The sequence below is a fragment of the Mastigoproctus giganteus genome, chromosome 1 (genome assembly GCF_048544385.1).
Source record: "Mastigoproctus giganteus isolate SK-2022 chromosome 1, ASM4854438v1, whole genome shotgun sequence".
Lineage (NCBI taxonomy): Eukaryota > Metazoa > Arthropoda > Arachnida > Uropygi > Thelyphonidae > Mastigoproctus > Mastigoproctus giganteus.
Window position 1 is genome coordinate 229,737,407 of NC_143575.1, and position 21,394 is coordinate 229,758,800.

General features: G+C 38.0%; 1 protein-coding gene across 1 annotated transcript in view; it reads right to left on the reverse strand.

The window, feature by feature from the left end:
• LOC150091578 (DNA mismatch repair protein Msh3-like) overlaps positions 1-21,394 on the reverse strand; it is a 274,897-nt gene that overhangs the window by 63,258 nt on the left and 190,245 nt on the right. The window contains exons 16-17 of the mRNA XM_090369011.1: positions 20,273-20,427; positions 5,682-5,868 (exon numbers count right to left, since the gene is read on the reverse strand). Of these exons, the coding sequence (XP_090225137.1) occupies positions 5,682-5,868; positions 20,273-20,427 (342 nt within the window). The remainder of the gene's footprint in view (positions 1-5,681; positions 5,869-20,272; positions 20,428-21,394) is intronic.

Sequence of the window (21,394 nt, forward strand, 5' to 3'; positions counted from 1 at the left end):
TTAGTTTGTTAGCTAACTGAGCAGGATTATCAACAGTTGAACCATCAATATCAAGTGGACCAATCTGATTCATCCCCTTCCTTCTAGAGTTTACATAAGTAAAGAACTCTTTGCTGTTTTTCTTTGCATCCCTTGCCAAAGATTTCTCGTAATCTGCCTTCACCTGCCTAACCTCCTTTGTAACTTGGTTACAGATCAATTTATATCTATCATAGGCTTCTGTGTCACTTGTTAATTTATATGTATCCCAAGCATTTTTATTCTCTGCCATATGTCTCATTAGTTCATCTGACATCCATTTAGGCCTAAACCTTGAACAATATTTCTTAGTTGGTATGTAAAGCTTAGTAGCTTCCAAGATAAGTTCTTTGAATGCTTCCCATTTTGAATTTGCTGTTGGTAACATCATCAGTTGGTCCCACTGTATAGAATTTAAATACTGTCTCAGATCATCATAGTCTCCTTTATGAAAGCAATAACCCTTCCCTTTACCCCTAATGGTAGTTACCTCTTTGAGTAAATCCCACTTCAGCACACTGTGATCACTGCCACCTAGTGGTTCCTCTATCTGCAGATTCTTAATGCATGAAGAATCACTACTGATAATCAAATCAAGAGTATTACTCCCTCTAGTTGCCTCCCGAACATGGTGATGTAGAAAACAATCATCCAATAAATCCACAAAAGCCTTGCTAGTGTGTGAGTGACCAACCCACAAATTCAATATCTGGGAAATTAAAATCCCCCATTATAAGACTCTGATTTACTGGCCCACTCTATTTCCCTGTACAGTTTCTTATTATACTCATCAGAGTCATTAGGCCTATAGCACACTCCTACTCTCAATTTTGATCTCCCAATGCTTATGTCACACCAAACTGACTCGACACTGCACTGTCCAGCGATGTCGACTGGCTTCACTTCCTTGGATTTTATGTGTTTCTTAACTAATAACATAACCCCTCCTCCCTTCCTATCCTCTCTGTACACATTGTACTCCCCAAATTCCAGTTCTGCATTCCTTATATCTGTGTGACACCACATCTCTGATATCCCAACAATATCCGCCTTTGATGCTTTGAGCAATACCTCAAATTCATCAAATTTATTTACCAAACTCCTAGCATTGGTGACATGCACCTGTTCTTTTTCTTAGCTACCCTAACACAACCCATGTGTTTACTTGTACCCCAATGACTCCCAGCAGTCTCTGAAATATCCTGCATCTTGTTTTCCAGGCTTCTGCTCATTCCAATAGATGCAGTGCAAGAATCACTTTCACCTCTGCCAGTGGCTACTGTTAATCTATTACTCCTTGTATCCCCCCAAGCTAGCAGTTTTCGACCCACCTAACACTGCCTCGATAGAATCAGCAAATATTCTTGCACCCTTTCTATTTAAGTGTATCCCGTTCCTGTAGAAGCAGTCCCTTCTAAAAGTAAGTTTGAGAAAGTAAACAATATGAGCATACACATCACAAAGACCCAACAAAATCATTAATGTTCACAGGAAGGAAAGTGCTGATATTTGTGGAACATTAAGACACAAAAAGAAGCAAGACTGGGAATGCTCCTTACAATATTATGCTTCTGCATGGACTGTGCTCTGCTCTGTCCATCCTCAACTAATAATCGCTTCATAACGTAATGAGGAGAGTAAAGTAAAGAGGTTGTACTTACAAGAAAAGAAAGTTAAGCAGGCTGCTGGGAGGGTGGCATGGTTGTAGCCACTGAAAATGTGAGGACAAATTTTTAGTGAGCATTTTACAATGCATCCTGAATAATAAAGCAATCCCACCTTTTAAACAATAAAACTGCACAACTCAGTCACTGGTAAAATACAATGTAATGCTGGACAAATGGTAACATCCCTTGCAATAAAAATCTGAAACCATGACATTCTTCAACATGTGCAAAATTTCAGATGTCTATAACCACTTTGCTTGAGAAGCACACCTATGAAACTTCACATGGGCGTGGCCTAACCATAACTAAAATAGTCTGCTACTCTTTCCTTACTATCATTACATTCTAATACAGTGAATTCAATAAAGTGAGATGAGTAATTAAAAATAACAGTTGCTAAATGCAATTTTCTTCCCATTTTCTCCAGTTCAAGCAAGCATTCTCACTATAATCATTGCACTGTTCTCTTTTATTTTGCAATTTTTATTGATACAGATCAGACCATGAAAATACTGGCTAAACCAATATCATAAATGAAAGCCCACTTTTTTCTCTTTTTTTCGTTTTTAGAGTATATAATGACATGACAGAATACAACACTCAGCTCTTATAAGCACCAAAAAAAAAAGTATCACAAATATTCTCATGTGATTTTACACTGCCTGGGCATTTTATTAGGAGACAATAGCATGTTGGATCACTGATGGCCCAGATAATTACTCTGAAACAACATGAAGTCAACCAGGTATTGAAAAGCGATACAAGGAATATGGACCATTCATGTAACAGAAATGTCTTGGAGTGACATGGGCAGAAGGCTGTACTGATGAATGTCTTTCCAGTTCATCCCAAAGGTGCTCAATGGGATTAAGATCCAGAGACTGGGCTGGTCAAGGCTGATTCTATAAGTTTTCCTCACACTCCTCTAATCTCTCTAACACATTTGCCATGGTCAATGGATGTGCTGTCATACTGAAAGTACCACTGTCCATTATGAGTAAACATGCCATTACTTTGATCCTAAGAATACCTGATCCACAATATTCAGATATGCTCTCTCACAGTGAAAACAAAGGATCAAAGGTATGCCACAAAAATATTTCCTACACCATTATACATTCTCCAGAAGCTTATAGTGTCAGTACACAACAGGATGATTCTGGTCTCTCATGTGGTTTCCTTTGTCTGTGCACATTTCCCATGGTGTTGAAAAGCATAAATCAAAACTCATCAGTTTTGATGTAACCCCTCTGTGTTACCAGGCAATACTAGATGGCAGATGACACTCATCATCTGGTGCAATACCACCTCCCATCTCTTCCATCATGCAGTGTGATTGATGTCTTCTGAGATTATGATGGACATCATGGTGATATCCAATCTTCCTTACATTTTGAGAGTACAGTTCTAAAATAGTGTTCGCAGGCTAGCCGCTAGATATTCCATTGACCCAAACCTCCCTCTAGGAGGCTTGTAGATCGGCTAGTATATAATCTCGCTGCCTCTACTCTGCCAGATAGTGACTAGAGAGAGTCCAATTAGTATGTCAGGGGCATTGTCAGCATGTTATGTCAAGGAGCTGGATATATTCTTGACATGTGTACACCATATCCAAAAATTTCATTACTCCATACAGCATGTCTTCCCCACCTTTTCTTACTTCTGAAAGCATCATGAATTGTCAAATTAATAGAACAAACTTATCTGCAAAAAGATCTAAACCTCCCAAACACTTCCTTGTTCATTTCACCAATATATGTGGTCTCAGTTTTAATCTCAATGATGTCCATTTCCACTTACAGTCTGTCAAAGCCCATGTACTTTTTCCAACAGAATCACTATTATCAGTTGATTCAACCACCATAATTTGGAATCTCTTCTTTTCAGTCTTCTCTGGCTTAAAATCTCTCTAACACATTCTGTCAAATTCATCTGTTGGCTCTATTGTTCTCCCAACTCCACTAATCACTGTCAAAACCAGATGGTTCTATTGCCACTTCAGCCAAGGATAAAGCTGATCTGCTAGCATCCTACTTTTCTTCCAACTCGGATATTGATCATCTTGGCAATTCAATGCCTCCTGTGGTCTTCCGTCAAAACAATTTTGAACAATCTTGATGCTAAGAAAGCTCCAGGTACTGATGGTACCTTGTTCTCAAAACCTGTGCCCATGAGCCTACTCCTGTTCTGTGTTGTCTTTTTTTTTTTTTTTTTCTTTTTTATTCAAAAGGTGTTTCCCTTCTGCTTGGAAATTTATTCATATTCAACCATTGCACTTACTTCTACTCTTTCTAAAGTAATGGAGAAATCAATTAACCACCAACACTTAAACTATCTAGAAACCTTCCAAGTGATCAATGATCACCAGTACGGATTCAGTCAGTGTCAATCCACTGGTGATATTCTTGCTTATGTTACCCATCTGAGGACAAATTCAATGAAAAAGTTTGGTGAAACTCAAGCAGTTGCTCTTGACATTTAAAAATATTTGATCGTGTTTGGCATAAAGGTCTTTGAAATAAGCTTCTATCATATGGTTTGCCAACTATTTTTTGTAATTGTATTCAGTTTTCTCTCTGACTGTTCACTAGGGTTGATGGTATATGGCTCTCTGTCTTCTAACTTCCCCAAGGTTCAGTTTCCTCCTATTCTTTTTCCTCTTTATTAATGACCTTCTTCCATTGACCAGAAATCCTATCCATAGTTTTGCTGAGGACAGTACATTGCATTCCACCATCCAGTTTGAGAAACCTTGCCTTCCACAAACAGCTTCAACTTCTCAAATATCCACTACCAATTCCTTAAATGCTGATCTCCAAGCAATTCTCCAGTAGGGCAAAGATAACTTAGCTGATTTCAATCCTTCTAAAACTCAGTCCTTCTTATATTTTGCAAAAAGGATTCTTCTGCTCCTATACTTATCTTCAATGACATTCCAATTTCTAGGCAAAATCATATATCTCTACTGGGGATGACCTTGACTTCTAATCTCTCTCTTGGCATAAGCACATTACAAATATTGCTTACTCTGCATCCAAAAAACCAGGTTTTCTCTTTTGCTCTCAGTGTTACTTTCTTCTAAACAGCTGTTCACTCTGTACAAATTGCAAATTGGCCCTACTATGGGATATTGTTCCCAAATCTGAGGGGGGGGATGCTCCCAAAACCTCTCTCTCAGGCTTCTAGATTCCATTCAACAGAGGGCAGTTAGGTTAATCAATGACTCATCTCTAAAATATTCTGTTTCTGCTGCATGCCTTTTCTACAGATACATCCATGGCACTGTTCTTCTAAGTTGGCTTCTGTAATTCCTACTCTCTCTCTCTCTCTCTCTCTCTCTCTCTCTCTCTCTCTCTCTCTCTCTCTCTCTCTCTCTCTATCTATCTATCCTCCCCAAACCAGTCCGAACACATGCCACAACCTGTCAACATCCTTTTACTGTCCAACTTGAAACCTCACTGAACCAACTTTTCTTTTTCCCCATTTATTCATTTAACTTCCATTTTCTGGAACAACCTTCCTTCATATGCATTTCCTTAAAATTACAATCTACAGAAATTGAAGTCTAATGTCAACAATTACCTTCTTTCATCTTCTACACCTTCAGCCCATGTGTGCCACTAAGTACTGTAGGTTCTAATATCTCTTGTGTTTGGAATTTTCATAAACAGAAAAAAAAAAAAAAAAAAAAGTTCAGTTCGCATTTTTACATTTGATAAAGACTCAAATAACACTAGTTTCTAAATACCTGAAAAATGTAGCCATCCTCTCTGCTGTAGCACCTGCTAAATGTACATTCTGTCCTTTCCCTATTGCTGGTACTGATCTGAGCACTAATCAGCTCGCACAGCTTTCCTGAGGTTACTATGTGACCTCTTTTATTTACATATTTTTTCAAAGCTGGTCAACATATAGCTCCAATTTCTATGCTCCTAAATAAAGTGGCTACATCTAATTGAAGCATGTAATGAGATAACATTTCATAGTTTTTCTTACCTTAGTAATTAAGTGGCTTAAAGAAGCATATGCAATTCCCATACCATCATAGGTGCTAGTTCCCCTTCCAAGTTCATCAAGGATGACAAGCGAGTTCTGAGTAGCATGATTCAGGATCTCTGCAGTTTCTTGCATTTCCACTAAAAAAGTACTTCTTTTATGTTGGATATCATCAGCTGCTCCCATCCTACAGAGAAAAGTATTAATAGTTAATTCAAAATACTACATCTATTTAAACTTTTCTCTTGTGTGTACTTAATATTCAATTAATGAAAAATCAATGAACTGAAATACAGTGATAGCTTATCAGAATTATTCTAGAACTAATAATTTTCATATACCAAAACAAAACCCACAGTTATAACTAAACTAACACAAGATTATTATTGACTTAATCAACACATTCTCAATCCATTTAAAGGATAGAGAATATTTTGGTACATTTTATTAGATGTTCAAAATTTTTCACTCTGTCAACCAAAAGGCAAACACTAATTGAAAACTTGGATGCAGCATCAATCTAAAACTATAAAAAATTTAAATCACAAAGCTTTCAGAATTTATGGTTTTTCCATCTTCAGCATATGTGCTTTTATTATGTACAAACCCCTTATTATGCTTTGGTAGGAGTCAGAGATACAGAAATTATGGTTCTCAATTTCCAAAATTATACACAAACCTCAATTTAAAAGTAGCTTTGTTAGAACCTTGATCTCTTCTAATGTGTCCATGATCTTGCATTGAAATACTGTGATACTATTATATCACAAATCCAGAATTGGTCATATTTGTAATAGATAATTAGTGTTAAAAAATTCATGATTTAAAATTTTTCATCAATAGACTAGCTCCCAGTCAAGTTCCTCTTTCATTTATTAATGATGAAAGAATTATAATTTGCAGTATTTTTTTCAATTAATTTCTTTCTATTCCTTTTGTGATTTATCCATTTATTATATTTTACCCATTTATTATGATTTACTTTTCATGTATTAGATGGTCAGAAGCTGAACAGCCCTGCTCTAAATAGGACAATTTTCCCTTAACCACAAGTTGCCTAGAGATGCTCTGCCTTTTAAAATAAGTAATATCACCAAAAGACTAGTACAGCAGGCGCTCGTTATAGCACGGTTTGCTCTACGCGGATTCGCTATAATGCTGTTCTTATATTATAACCCATATGTCGCCTCTAATGCTGTCATAACTCACTATAACGCTCTTTTACCAGCGTACAGACTTGAATTTTTGGCATGTTTAATGAAAATATTTCATCTTATATAGTCAATAACTTGAAAATGAATAGCAACTTTTGCCATGCTGATTTGTGAAATTTTCCCATGCTCGGTGAAATTTTCTCCCATGATAATTTAATTGCACTATGGTGACTTGTTGTGTAGTTCTGAGATCAACATTTTAAAAAATGATCAAGTATATTGCTTGTAATATTTGCGTTATATGCATTTATCTGAAGTCCAGTCATCACTCAGTACAGTGTTAGACATCGTCCGTAACAGACAGTTTACTCAAACATTGTATCATAATTAATGCAAGCAGTTACATTTTCGAAGATTAACAATGGCGGATAAGAATTAAAAAGAAACCGTCTGGGCGCGGTACAAAGCCTACTAAGGTAAGGAAAAAAAAAATTTTAAATTAGATTATACATTTTGAAGCAAATCGATTCTGTTCAATGACAAGCGGAATGTGTGCAATAATTTAGGACTGGCAGATTCAACTGTAAGAACAATTATAAAAAATAAAGAATTAATTTTAAAAGTGGGAAAGACAGTGGTTCCACTGCAAGCAACTAGGCCGGATATTGTAATTGAAATGGAGAGACTTCTCAATAATTTTACTGAAGATAATATCCAACACACATTAAGTTAAATATTATTAAAGAAAAAGCGATTAGCCTATATGATGATCTGAAGAAAGCTCACCTTTGAAAAAAAAAAAAAAAAAAATGTGTAACCATTTAAAGCTAGTAAGGGCTGGTAAGATAGATTTAAAATCTAGGGAGAAGCCGCAAGTACAGATCAAGAAGGAGCCGTAACTTTCAAAATTATGAAAGAGTGGTGATAAACTTCTCAACAAGTTTTTAACATAGATGAAACAGGACTTTTTTGGAAACAAATGCCCAAAAGAAGTTTCGTATCGAAAGGAGAAAAAAACAAGGCAGGCTTCAAAGCGGCGAAGAATCGGTTGACTTTATTGTTGGGTGGTAACGCTGCAGAGATTTTAAAGTAAAACCCCTTTTAGTTTACTAGGAAGACGGCCAAAGTACAACCCAAAATCGACCAAAGTTACGAAAACTCGGCACCCGTCGGATTAATAAATTCATTTAGGGCCATCAGATTAACAAATTCATGATTTTAATTGGCATTTTAAGTTTAATTTTGATGATACATAATGTAGTTACTTACCACATAATTATATATGTATGTAATGGAGAATATTTTATATGTATAAATTTTTAATATTAAATATTTTGACCAACATTTATGTGTCTTTTCGTTACCGTTTATTATTGATTAGGAAATATCCTATGGCATAGACCACGACTGACAAATACATTATTATTATTAGCCATATGGTGCAAGGTTGTCACAGACATTCTCTCAGATATGCCAGACAAGCTGTACTTGCTACCTGGGAATCTAAAATGCTGATGGAACTGATATTCGGGTGACACTCAAGTCAAGTGGATCCAATTTCGGCAAAGTCCGGAGATGGTCTGTGACAGCCAAATCCTCTGCTTGCACCTTCACGATGGTGGGGACTTTTAGTAATCCTGGGTATAACCTCCATGCACAAGTACATGGTGAGCGACCACCCAGGTGTGAACCAACGTAAGCAGGGGTCGAGGTGTGGCGCCACACCACATGGGAGGAATGCCGCCCCTCTATGTTACCACGCAGTACTAGGTGGTAGATGACTCTCATCAACCGGTGCAATACAACCACTTTGCTTATTGGAGGCCTTGAAGTGATGGAACCCACGTTTAGTCTCTAGAGCTAAGTTCCGGTCAACCCTTCCCTATCTCTTCCATCATGCAGTATGATTGATGACTTTTCAGGTTATGATGAACATCGTGGCGAGATCCAATATTCCTTACATTTCAAGGGTACACCTCTAAAACGGTATTCGCATGCCGGCCGCTAGTTAGTACACCAGACCGAACCTATTGGTAACTCTCTAGGAGGCTTCCAGATCAGCTAGTATATAATCTTGCTACCTCTACTCTGCCAGATAGTGACTGGAGGGAGTCCGAGTAGTGTGTATGTGGGGAGCATTGTCGAGGCCACGTTATGTCAAGGATCTGGGTATATTCTTACCATGTGTACGCCATATCCAAAAATTTCATTACTTCATACAGCATGATCCACCCACTTTTTCTTACTATTGAATACACCATGAATTGTCAAAATAATAGAGCAAGCTTATCTGCGAAAAGATCTAAACCTCCCAAGCACTTCCTAATTCATTTCACAAATATACGTGGTCTCAATTCTAATCTCAACGATGTCCTTTTCCACTTGCAGTCTGCCAAACCCCATGTACTTTTTCTAACAGAATCTCAGTTATCGGTTGATTCAACTACAGCTCATCTCAGATGCCCAAATTATTCGCTGTATGATTCCTTTCGCCTAAAAGGTGGTACTTGTGCATATGTCCGTTCTGATATTCCCTGTCAGAGACTTGGCAATTTGGAATCTCCTCTCTTTGATCTTCTCTGGCTTAAAATCTCTCTACCTCATTGTGTCAAATTCATCTGTTGTATCTACCTTCTCCCAACTCCACTAAACACTTGGAGCTCTTTGACTTCCTCTCTTTGCAACTTGACTTTCTCCAGTCCAACTTTCCTAACAGTGAAGTAATTTTCCTTGGTGATTTTAATGTTCACAACTCCAGCTGGCTTCCGTTTTCTAGTCACACCAACCCAGCTGGTCGAGATGCTGAGGCTTTTGCAATTACTAATGACCTAGCACAGATTGTTCATTTACCTACAAGAATACCGGACAATCCTAATCATACAGCCAATACACTTGATCTTTTTCTCACAAACAACCCTTCTAAGTACACAGTCGAAGTGAGGTCCTTTAGGCACTTCAGATCACAACTTGGCAATTGTCTCTTCTCCAATGGAACTTTTATCTCATGGTTATTCCCAACCACGTGTTGTTTGGCATTACAAGAATGCAAAATGGGATGACCTGCGAGACTTCTTTTCTTCTTTTCCTTGGTCGGATTACTGTTTCAAAACTTCTGATGTCAACGTTTGCTCAGACCATGTCAGTGAAATTATTCTTGTAGGAATGGAATCCTTTATCCCACACACCACTTTAAAATCTTGTCCTTTATCTAATCCTTGGTTTTCCAATAAATGTGCTAAGGCTATTCAAGAGAAGAATATTGCATATTAATTGGCTTGTTTCTAATTCTTCAGTTTAATTTTCTGCCTACACCAAAGCTCACAACAATTGTAAAGCAGTTATTAATCAGTCCAAACTAGAGTTTGAACAGGCTAAGAGTAGAAAACTTGCTTCTTGCCCTAATGGTAGCCAAGCATTCTGGTCTCTTGCCAAAACTATTGGCCGCAACTTTTGCCCATCTCTGCTCCCACCTCTGTCCAAACCAGATGGTTCTGTTGTCACTTCAGCCAAAGATAAAGCTGACCTGCTAGCATCCAATTTTTCTTCCAACTCATGTATTAATCATCTTGGTAAAACACCTCCCACCATTCCCAACATGCTCCATTCAATGCCTCCTGTGGTCTTCCGTCAAAAGGATGTCAGAAGAATTTTGACGAATCTTGATGCTAAGAAAGCTCCAGGTCCCGATGGTATTTCTCCACTTGTTCTCACAACTTGTGCTCCTGAATTTACTCCTATTCTTTGCCACCTTTTTTTCACTTTCTTATTCCAAAGGTGTTTTTCCTTCTGCTTGGAAATTTACTCATATCCAGCCAGTTCCTAAAAAGGGTGACAAATCCCTCCCATCCAATTATTGTCCAATTGTAATTACTTCTACTCTTTCTAAAGTAATGGAGAAATCAATTAACCGCTAACTCTTAAACAACCTAGAAACCTTCCATCTGATCAACGATCGCCAGTATGGATTCCGTCAGTATCGATCCACTGGTGATGTTCTGGCTTATGTTACCCATTTATGGACTAATTCAATGGAAAGGCTCGGTTGTCTTTGGCATAAAGGTCTTCTAAACAAGCTTCCATCTTATGGTTTGCCAACTGTTTTTAGTAATTGTGTATCCAGTTTTCTCTCTGATCGCTCACTGAGGGTGATGGCAGATGGCTCTCTGTCTTCTAACTTCTCCACTAATGCCGGTGTCCCCCAAGGTTCAGTTCTTTCCCCCACTCTTTTCCTCTTGTATATTAATGACTTTCTTCCATTGACTGGAAATCCTATCCATAGTTTTGCCGATGATAGCACATTGCATTACACTTTCCATTTTGAGAAACTTTGTCCTGCTCAATCAGCTTCAACTTCTCGAAAATCTGCTACCAATTCCTTAAATGCCGATCTTCAGGTAATTCTCCAGTGGGGCAAAGACAACTTAGTTGATTTCAACCCTTCTAAAACTCAGTCTTTTCCTATATCTCGCAAAAAGGATTCTTCTGCTCCTATGCTTATCTTTAGTGACACTCCGATTTCTAGGCAAAATGATATATCTCTTTTGGGGATTACCCTGACTTCTAATCTCTCTTGGCACAAGCATATTACAAATATTGCTTCCTCTGCATCTAAAAAACTTGGTTTTCTCTTTCGCTCTCCGCGTTACTTTTCTTCCAAACTGCTGCTCACTCTGTATAAATCGCAAATCCGCCCTGCCATGGAATATTGTTCCCACATCTGAGGTGGTGCCCCCAAAACCTCTCTCAGGCTTCTTGATTCCATTCAGAAGAGGACAGTTAGGTTAATTAATGATTCATCTCTAACAGAGTCTCTCCACTCGCTTTCTCATAGACGTACTGTTTCTGCTGCATGCCTCTTCTACAGATACTTCCATGGGCACTGTTCTTCTGAATTGGCTTCTATAATTCCTGGTCTCTCTTTCAAAACAGTCCGAACACGTGTCGCCACCAGCCAACATCCATTTACTGTCCAACTTCAAATCTTCCTCATTTATTCATTCAACTGCCGTTTTCTGGAACAACCTTCCTTCATATGTATTTCCTGAAAATTTCAGTCTACAGAAGTTCAAGTCCAATGTCAACAAATATCTTCTTTTGTCTTCTCAACTTCCAATTTTTTTTTTTTTTTTTTTTGATTTGGTAGTTGTTGGCGCATCGGCTTCTGTGGCCATATTACACCTCCCAAGGTTTTTGCAGTACTTTGATCCAAGCCCGAGGCGGGAATCGAACCCGCAACCTTTGGGTTGCCGGGCAGGTACTTTACCCACTCGGCTAGCCCGGTCGGCTCTCAACTTCCAACCCAAACATGGTACTAAGTACTATAGGTTCTAATACCTCTCATGTTTGGGGTTTCCATAAAAAAAAAAGGAAGCCTGAGGCTTATGCTGCAGAGAGAGAGAGAGAGAGAGAGAGAGGAGTAGAAGGAATCACCAAGAAAGAGAAGAATGATGATATCCAGCTCAGGACCCTCGGTGTGTATGTTACATTCTAGGAATACAGTGCTCGCTTAGCGCTGATTCACTAAGCGCTCTGTTTTTCGGGAACGAATTATCAACATTAAGTGGGTGTCACCTGCATGTTATTTGTTTAAAAATATGAAACACCTGTTTGGAGATTTATTGATCCCTTTCATGGCAGTGAATGGTCTTAATTAGAAAATTCCTAATGATCTGTGATTTTTAAAGCAGTACTATGTGAGTTTTGATGCAGTATATTGAAAATCGAACTTGGGATATGAAATAAATGAAATGAAATAAATTTACAACCTATGAAATAAATTATCTTGTAACCTAACATATCTGACATGAGAACAGAAAGTCTCAAAAGAAGGGTAGCACCGCAGCAGCATCTTGTATCTTTAAACAATAAATAAATAACACTGGCTTTTTAGCAGTGTTATTTATTTAAAAAATAGTACGTCTCTAGGCAATATGATGTTAAGGGAATCTAGCTTGCATTTAATATCATAGCAATGCAACCAAAGCAGGTGCTAGTGGCCCATAGCCTTTAGAGAATCACAGGAAGGAAGTAATTGCAGTCTCACTGTGAATTTGTCACAAATATATCACTCGGGCTTTCTTTTATGGGAAGATCTGACAAAAATGTGACATACGTATGACTGTTTGGCATATCCTGGAATGCTCTAATTGTAAGGAACAGCAAAATATACTCATTCCACCACAACCTTTCCCTTACCTAAAACATTAGCATTAGCATTAGTAGAGGCATTTGATGCAAAAGAGCAAGCTTATGCAGCATCAGCCAAAAAAAAAAATAAAATAAAATAAAAAAAATAAATAAATAAAAAAAAAAAACCACTTCCACTTCACCCCTCTGTTCATTCAAAATACCTGTCCAGCTGAGCCTTAAACTTATTTAGGCTATCAACCTCCACTACAAGGGATGGAAGTCTGTTCCACCAACCAACCACCCGCTGGCTAAAGGCAAATTTCTGCACGTCTATCCTACATCTGTCTTTCCTCAATTTGAATTTATGCCCTCTCAGGTGATTATTCTGAGCAAGAGGGAGAATCCCATCAGCATTGAGCATGCTCAAACCATTCAAGGCTTTATACACCTCTATCAGATCACCTCGCTGGTGCCTAGTCTCCATACATTGTAATTTGCAAAACTTAAGCCATTCTTCGTAAGAGCACCCCTTTGTTCCATTTGCTACTCTTGTTGCCCTTCTCTGTACTCGTTCCAGCAACTCTACATCCTTCTTGAAATGAGGCCTCCAGGCCTGTATACAGTACTCTAGGTGTGGTCTGACCATTGCCTTATACAAGGGAATAATCACCTCCTTATCCCTGCTAGAAAAATTCCTATATATCATTGACAATACAACATGAGCTACTAATGCAACCGTCTGCACTGCTCAGAGAACTTCATATCTGCCTGCACAACCACCCCCAGGTCCTTTTCATTCTCTACCACTGTCAGTGTAGTACCACAGAGTTGATACGTTGCTCTGGGGTTGCTATTTCCCATATGTACAAGGGAATAATCATATGTAGTACTTTACATTTGTCAATGTTAATTTGCCACCTCTCAGCCCATCTGCTCAACCTTTCCAGATCCTGTTGCAGCAGCATAGTGTCAGTAGCGTCCTTGACAACCCTGCCAACCTTCGTATCGTCTGCAAACTTGGACATTAAGCTTGATATACCATCATCAATATCATTTATAAATACAGAAAACAATAATGGACCCAATACTGAACCCTGATGTGGACTAATAACATCGTGGACTAATAACATTAGTCCACGATGAGCAGTGTCCATTGATTACCACTCTCTGTCTTCTCCCCCTCAACCACCCCTTTATCCATATCAGCAATTTGCCTCCAATGCCACACTGCTCCAATTTGTGCAGCAGTCTTCCATGTGCAACAGTATCAAAAGCCTTTCTAAGATCCAAGTATATAATATCAAAGCTATTCCCTGCATCATGGTATCCAATCAAATTGGTCAGGCAAGACTTCCCGTTAACAAAACCATGCTGTGTCCGAGCTATAAAACATTCAGAATATACACATCATATCACTATTTCCATGTAGTCAATATGCTAAGCAAATTTGAATGCTATTTAGAATAAGATACAATTTAATGTTCGCATTTAAGAAGCATATTTAATAATATAAGCAGCACTGTATAAAAAAAATTATCACAGGGCAGTCTTATCAGCACACTATGTCAGCACACTATGCTGACATGTGCATAGTGTGCTGACCACCGGTTAATTCGGACCACCGGTTAATCGGCTGCCCCGATTAACTGGTGGTCCGAATAACCGGAATCCACTGTATCTTGAAACTGCAGATCTGTGGTAAGTTGCAATTTGCTGCAACATGTTCTAGACAGCAATGCATGAATAATCCATTTATCTGTAGTCAGCCTGAATTAGTGTATGTTGAATAGTTAAAGTGATTTTAATGAACAGTGAATTTGCATCAAAATTTGTTTAAAATCAGGGAAAGTGCCACAGAAACTCATGAAATAAAGAGTTTTCAGAGAAGCTACTATGTGTCATTTGAGGATTTTTCATTGGCTTGCAAAGTTTAAAGAGGACCACTTTGCTGAAGAAGATCCTAACACTGGTCACTCTTCAACTTCAAAAACCAATGATTCTATCAAGCAGTGTTTACCTACACAAAGTTGCTAGTGGAACTGTTATCTTTTATGGAACGTGTCACTTGATTTTATCATTTGATTTGGTAATTCAACATGTTTCAGCCTAATCTGTGCCTCATGTCCTTACTAATGATCACAGAGAGTGGTCAGTTCTTGCAGTCCAGATAATGCCAACATGCTGTTGCTGACCCATGTTTTGTTTCTTTCATTACTGATGATGATTTATGAGTGCATGACCTGGAAACAAAGGGCCCATCTTCTTACAACAGAAGAAACCATCTTCTCCAAGGCCCAAAAAAAAAATCAAGATAATCTTTTATCAAATGTAAAGATCATGGTTATTATATTTTTTGACTCACAGCGCACTGTCCCTTATGAATTTGTCCTGCATGTTCAAACGCTGAACCAGTAATTCTACAGTAATTGCAGGATGCTGTTTGGAGAAAATGGCCAGTAAAGTGGTCTTCAAAGAATTGGTGCTTATATCATGACAATGCACCTATACACTTGGCACTTTCCATTCAAGAATTTCTTGTGGAGCACTACATCACTGTGGTTCTCCATCTGCCACACTCATGGAATTTAGCTCTGTGATTTTTTCATTATCCAAGCTTAAAGCCCCTCTTGAAAGATCACAGATTGGCAATGACGAGAAAATTATTCAGAATGCAACACAAGCACCATTAGCAATTCCAAAGGAATACTTCCAGAAGATGCAGAAGTTTTAGAATCAGTATATATATATGTCAAGGAGATCCAACTGAATAACAAGTAAGCTTCATCATTTCCCAAATCTTAGTTCAGTCTCTTAACTTTTTTTTTTTGGCTACATCCCATATTTTGAACAGTGTGTTGCTCGTTCTACATTACTTACAGTATATCTATGTTTAAGTAAATACTTTAATTAAATGCCCTGTTTAAAATACTTTAATTGAGTCATTTAAAAAGACTAAAAAGTTATCAAACACAATTAGCACCATGAAAATCACATTAATGCAAGTTATGTTACAAAACTGTCAGTTAACTTAATAATGGCTTTAAATGAGTGATTATCTTCATGGGATTCTTTCACCTAGAGACTAAAATATTACTAAACACCATTTATATCACAATAATTACATTTACAGAGCGAGCATTCTGCAATAAAACTTTTTAATTTAACTAATTAAAATATATATAATTATTTTTCTTCATTCTTCTGAGGATATTATGTAGTTTTTGTAATTTTGGTATATCAGGGATATAGTAGCAATATTTTATTAGTCATTCCCGAGTTACGTAAAAGGTGCGAGAACGTATCTCTTACGTGATAGGTTATTACTAATAATATTAAGAGTAGGAGACCGGCAGAATTACTTAACAAGTACAGGTCACTGTTGAAAAAAAAGCCGAGAATTAGGGTTGAATTTGAAAGTGTCTGCAATTCTGCCCAGACACGATAGGAGGGAGTATATGATGAGAGCCTTGTCGATCAATTCGGCCCTGGAAAGATTGTGCAAGGCTCAAGGGGTAGAATTTTTTTCAGCCTGGACTGTACTTGTTAACAGGAGAGATTGCTTCTACAGGGATGGGATACACTTAAATAGAAAGGGTGCAAGAATATTTGCTGATGCTATCGAGGCAGTGTTAGGTGGGTCGGAAAACTGCTAGCTTGGGGGGAGACAAAGACCAATACATTGACAGTAGCCACTGGCAGAGGTGAAAGAGATTCTTGCACTGCTTCTATTAGAATGAGCAGAAGCCTGAAAAACAAGATGCATGATATTTCAGAGACTGCTGGGAGCCATTGGGGTACAAGTGAACACATGGGTTGTGTTAGGGTAGCTAAGAATAGAAACAGGTGCAGGTATACTTGCGTGTACACCAATGCTAGGAGTTTAGTAAATAAATTTGATGAATTTGAGGTATTGCTCAAAACATCGAAGGCAGATATTGTTGGGATATCAGAGACGTGGTGTCACACAGATATAAGGGATGCAGAACTGCAATTTGGGGAGTACAACGTCTACAGAAAGGATAGACAGGATAGGAAGGGGGGAGGGGTTATGCTATTAGTTAAGAAACACATAAAAACCAAGGAAGTGAAGCCAGTCGACATCGCTGGACAGTGCAGTGTTGAGTCAGTTTGGTGTGACATAAGCATTGGGAGATCAAAATTGAGAGTAGGAGTGTGCTATAGGCCTAATGACTCTGATGAGTATAATAAGAAACTGTACAGGGAAATAGAGTGGGCCAGTAAATCAGAGAGTCTTATAATGGGGGATTTTAATTTCCCAGATATTGACTGGAATTTGTGGGTTGGTCACTCACACACTAGCAAGGCTTTTGTGGATTTATTGGATGATTGTTTTCTACATCAGCATGTTCGGGAGGCAACTAGAGGGAGTAATACTCTTGATTTGATTATCAGCAGTGATTCTTCATGCATTAAGAATCTGCAGATAAATGAACCACTAGGTGGCAGTGATCACAGTGTGCTGAAGTGGGATTTACTCAAAGAGGTAACTACCATTAGGGGTAAAGGGAAGGGTTATTGCTTCCGTAAAGGCGACTACGATGGACTGAGACAGTATTTAAATTCTATACAGTGGGACCAACTGATGTTACCAACAGCAAATTCAAAATGGGAAGCATTCAAAGAACTTATCTTGGAAGCTACTAGGCTTTACATACCAACTAAGAAATATTGTTCAAGGTTTAGGCCAAAATGGATGTCAGATGAACTAATGAGGCATATGGCAGGGAAGAAAAATGCATGGGTTACTTACAAATTGACACATGACACAGAAGCCTATGATAGATACAAGTTGATATGCAACCAAGTTACAAAGGAGGTTAGGCAGGCGAAGGCAGATTACGAGAAATCCTTGGAAAGGGATGCAAATGAAAACAGCAAAGAGTTCTTTACTTATGTAAACTCTAGAAGGAAGGGGATGAATCAGATTGGTCCACTTGATATTGATGGGTCAACTGTTGATGATCCTGCTCAGGTAGCTAACAAACTAAATGAATATTTTGCATCGACATTCACACATGAGGAGTTATTCAGCGAGGGGAATGCCAGAGGTGTATTCAACTCTAGCAGTAAGCTACAGAATCTTGAAATAACTGGGAGTAAAGTGGAGGAGAAACTGTTGAAGATAAACACAAGAAAGGCACCCGGGGTGGATGGGATCTATCCAATTATATTAAAGGAGGCAGCAAAGGAAGTAAGCAAACCCTTAGCCATAATTATGAGAGCTTCCTTGGACTCAGGGGAGGTACCCATAGACTGGAAATGTGACCCCAATTCACAAAGGAGGATCAAAGGCTGACACAAGTAATTATAGACCTGTGAGCTTAACTTCTGTTCCAGGAAAATTAATGGAGGCACTGGTTAAAGAAGCACTGCAGGATCATTTAGACAAGACTTCAGTTATAGCTCGGACACAGCATGGTTTTGTTAAGGGGAAGTCTTGCCTGACCAATTTGATTGGATACTATGATGCAATCACAAAAGAACTGGATGCAGGGAATAGCTTTGATATTATATACTTGGATCTTAGAAAGGCTTTTGATACTGTTGCACATGGAAGACTGCTACACAAATTGGAGCAGTGTGACATTGGAGGCAAATTGCTGCTATGGATAAAGGGGTGGTTGAGCGGGAGAAGACAGAGTGGTAATCAATGGACACTGCTCATCGTGGACTAATGTTATTAGTGGAGTCCCTCAGGGCTCAGTGTTGGGTCCATTATTGTTTTCTGTATTTATAAATGATATTGATGATGGTATATCAAGCTTAATGTCCAAGTTTGCAGACGATACAAAGGTTGGCAGGGTTGTCAAGGTTGAGCAGATGGGCTGAGAGGTGGCAAATGAAGTTTAACATTGACAAATGTAAAGTGCTACACATGGGAAACAGCAACCCCAGAGCAACGTATCAACTCTGTGGTACTACACTGACAGTGGTAGAGAATGAAAGGGACTTGGGGGTGGTTGTGCAGGCAGATATGAAGTTCTCTGAGCAGTGCAGACGGGCTGCAAGAGTAGCTCATGGAGTATTGTCAATGATATACAGGAATTTTTCCAGCAGGGATAAGGAAGTGATTACTCCCTTGTATAAGGCAATGGTCAGGCCACACCTAGAGTACTGTATACAGGTCTGGAGGCCTCATTTCAAGAAGGATGTAGAGCTGCTGGAACGAGTACAGAGAAGGGCAACAAGATTAGTGAATGGAACAAGGGGGTGCTCTTACGAAGAAAGGCTTAAGTTTTGCAAATTACAGTGTCTGGAGACTAGGCACCAGCAAGGTGATCTGATAGAGGTGTATAAAGCCTTGAATGGTTTGAGCATGCTCAATGCTGATGGGATTCTTCCTCTAGCTCAGAAAAATCACCTGAGAGGGCATAAATTCAAATTGAGGAAAGACAGATGTAGGATAGACGTGCAGAAATTTGCCTTTAGCCAGCGGGTGGTTGGTTGGTGGAACAGACTTCCATCTCTTGTAGTGGAGGTTGATAGCCTAAATAAGTTTAAGGCTCAGCTGGACAGGTATTTTGAACGAACAGAGGGGTGAAGTCGAAGTGTTTTTTTTTTTTTTTTTTTGGCTGATGCTGCATAAGCTTGCTTTCTTGCATCAAATGCTTCTACTAATGCTAATGTCAGAGACACTGTATTTTTGGATTAACTGGGAAATTGATTATCCAGGAATTTTTTTTTACCATCTATCCCAGAAAATCGAGAGTCTACTGTACTTTGTATTGAGTGGGTTATTACATTTTAATCCATATTCTGCTAATTCAACTTTTCTTTTGTGTAACCTTTTTCAACATGTCTGCAATATTCACCAATTTTCATTTCTGTCCCAAGTTTGGTTTCTCCCACCATTTTACTATTCTCAATCTGTTTTTAAATGGAATGCTATATTTTTTGTGTGCATGCAAGTGATTCACTATTTTCTGTTGAAAAATTCTGTGACCCACTATACTGAAAATGAAGAGAAACATGGTATAAATAATGTATAATACATATCATGTGCATTATCACTGATCCCAAATTATTACTTTGCATTTGATTGTGCAGTACAATACTAGCTCTACTAAGGGAAAGAGTCTATATGGTAAAAATTGAAATAAAATTGTATAAAATTTCTAAAAGAATACTAAACAAGTGCTGAATGAGAAAAAAAAATAGCATATATGAAAATAAACATTTTAGAAAAACAAATCTAAATTTTAAAAAATGGAACATATTTAATAAAAATCATATTTGTGGTTCATTCAAATTTATGGTTAAAAGAATAAGATATTACAATTGGCTCACCTAATGTATATACCATCACATACAGAAATAAATGCAGATTCTGCTGGAACATAGGATCCCACATGTGTCAGCAGAACTATCAGTGCAACCTGACGAATATAAGAACTTTTGCCTCCCATATTTGGACCAGTGATTATCATACATCTCTTATCAGACTGAAAATAAAACATCTTTTGATTTACACCACACACACACACACATTTATTTATATATATATATACACACACACACAGTAAACCCCCGCTATTCGCAGTATCTGTATTCGTGGTTTCGCGCATTCGCAATCGCTGATTTAATATAAAATGAAACCTAAAAAAAAATGTGAATTTTAAAGCACTGTGAATATTTTCCGTCATAAAAAACATGGGCGTGGCTAAAATTATCTTTCCCAGTCAAAACAGCGCTCAGTGGGTGGGGGGAGAGGGGTGACAAAATCGCGAGCGTGGATGTTTCTCGCTAATCCTTGTTCAGTATGTCTTATGCGCTTGTCATGGAAGGTTTCGTCGTTTGCTTTTAATTTATATGCTTATAAATTGAATAAATTTATCAATTTATAAATTGATATGCTTACAAAAGTGATAAATCTACCATTTTTCAGTGTAAAACAGATTTTCTAGTGTGTTAATGGAAGAAAGTGACTTTATTGTGGACAAGTTCTTTCTAACCCGTACAAAAATATGGCTACGAATAACAAGAGAAATGTGAAAATATCAAAGGTGATGATATTACCGAATAAAATTGAGTTATTAGACAAAATTTCTAATGGTGAAAGTGTCTCCTCAGTGGCAAAACATTATAAAATCAATGAGTCAACGGTACGATCAATCAAAAAATCGGAAGAAAAAATCCGCCGTAGTGTCTGTGAAAACGCGCTAATTGCTTCAAAAATTTGCTCTGTAACTCGTGATGTTAAATTAGAAAAAATGGAAAAGGCTTTAAATCTGTGGATAGAAGACCGAACTCAAAATAAAATTCCGTTACGTTCACTCATCATTCATGAAAAAGCAAAACTCCTTTATCAACACTTTAGCAAAACTGGTGATAGCACTGGCAGGATAAGTTTTTTAGCTAGCAAAGGCGCTGGTTTGAAAGATTTGTTTGAAATTTCTAATAAATATTACA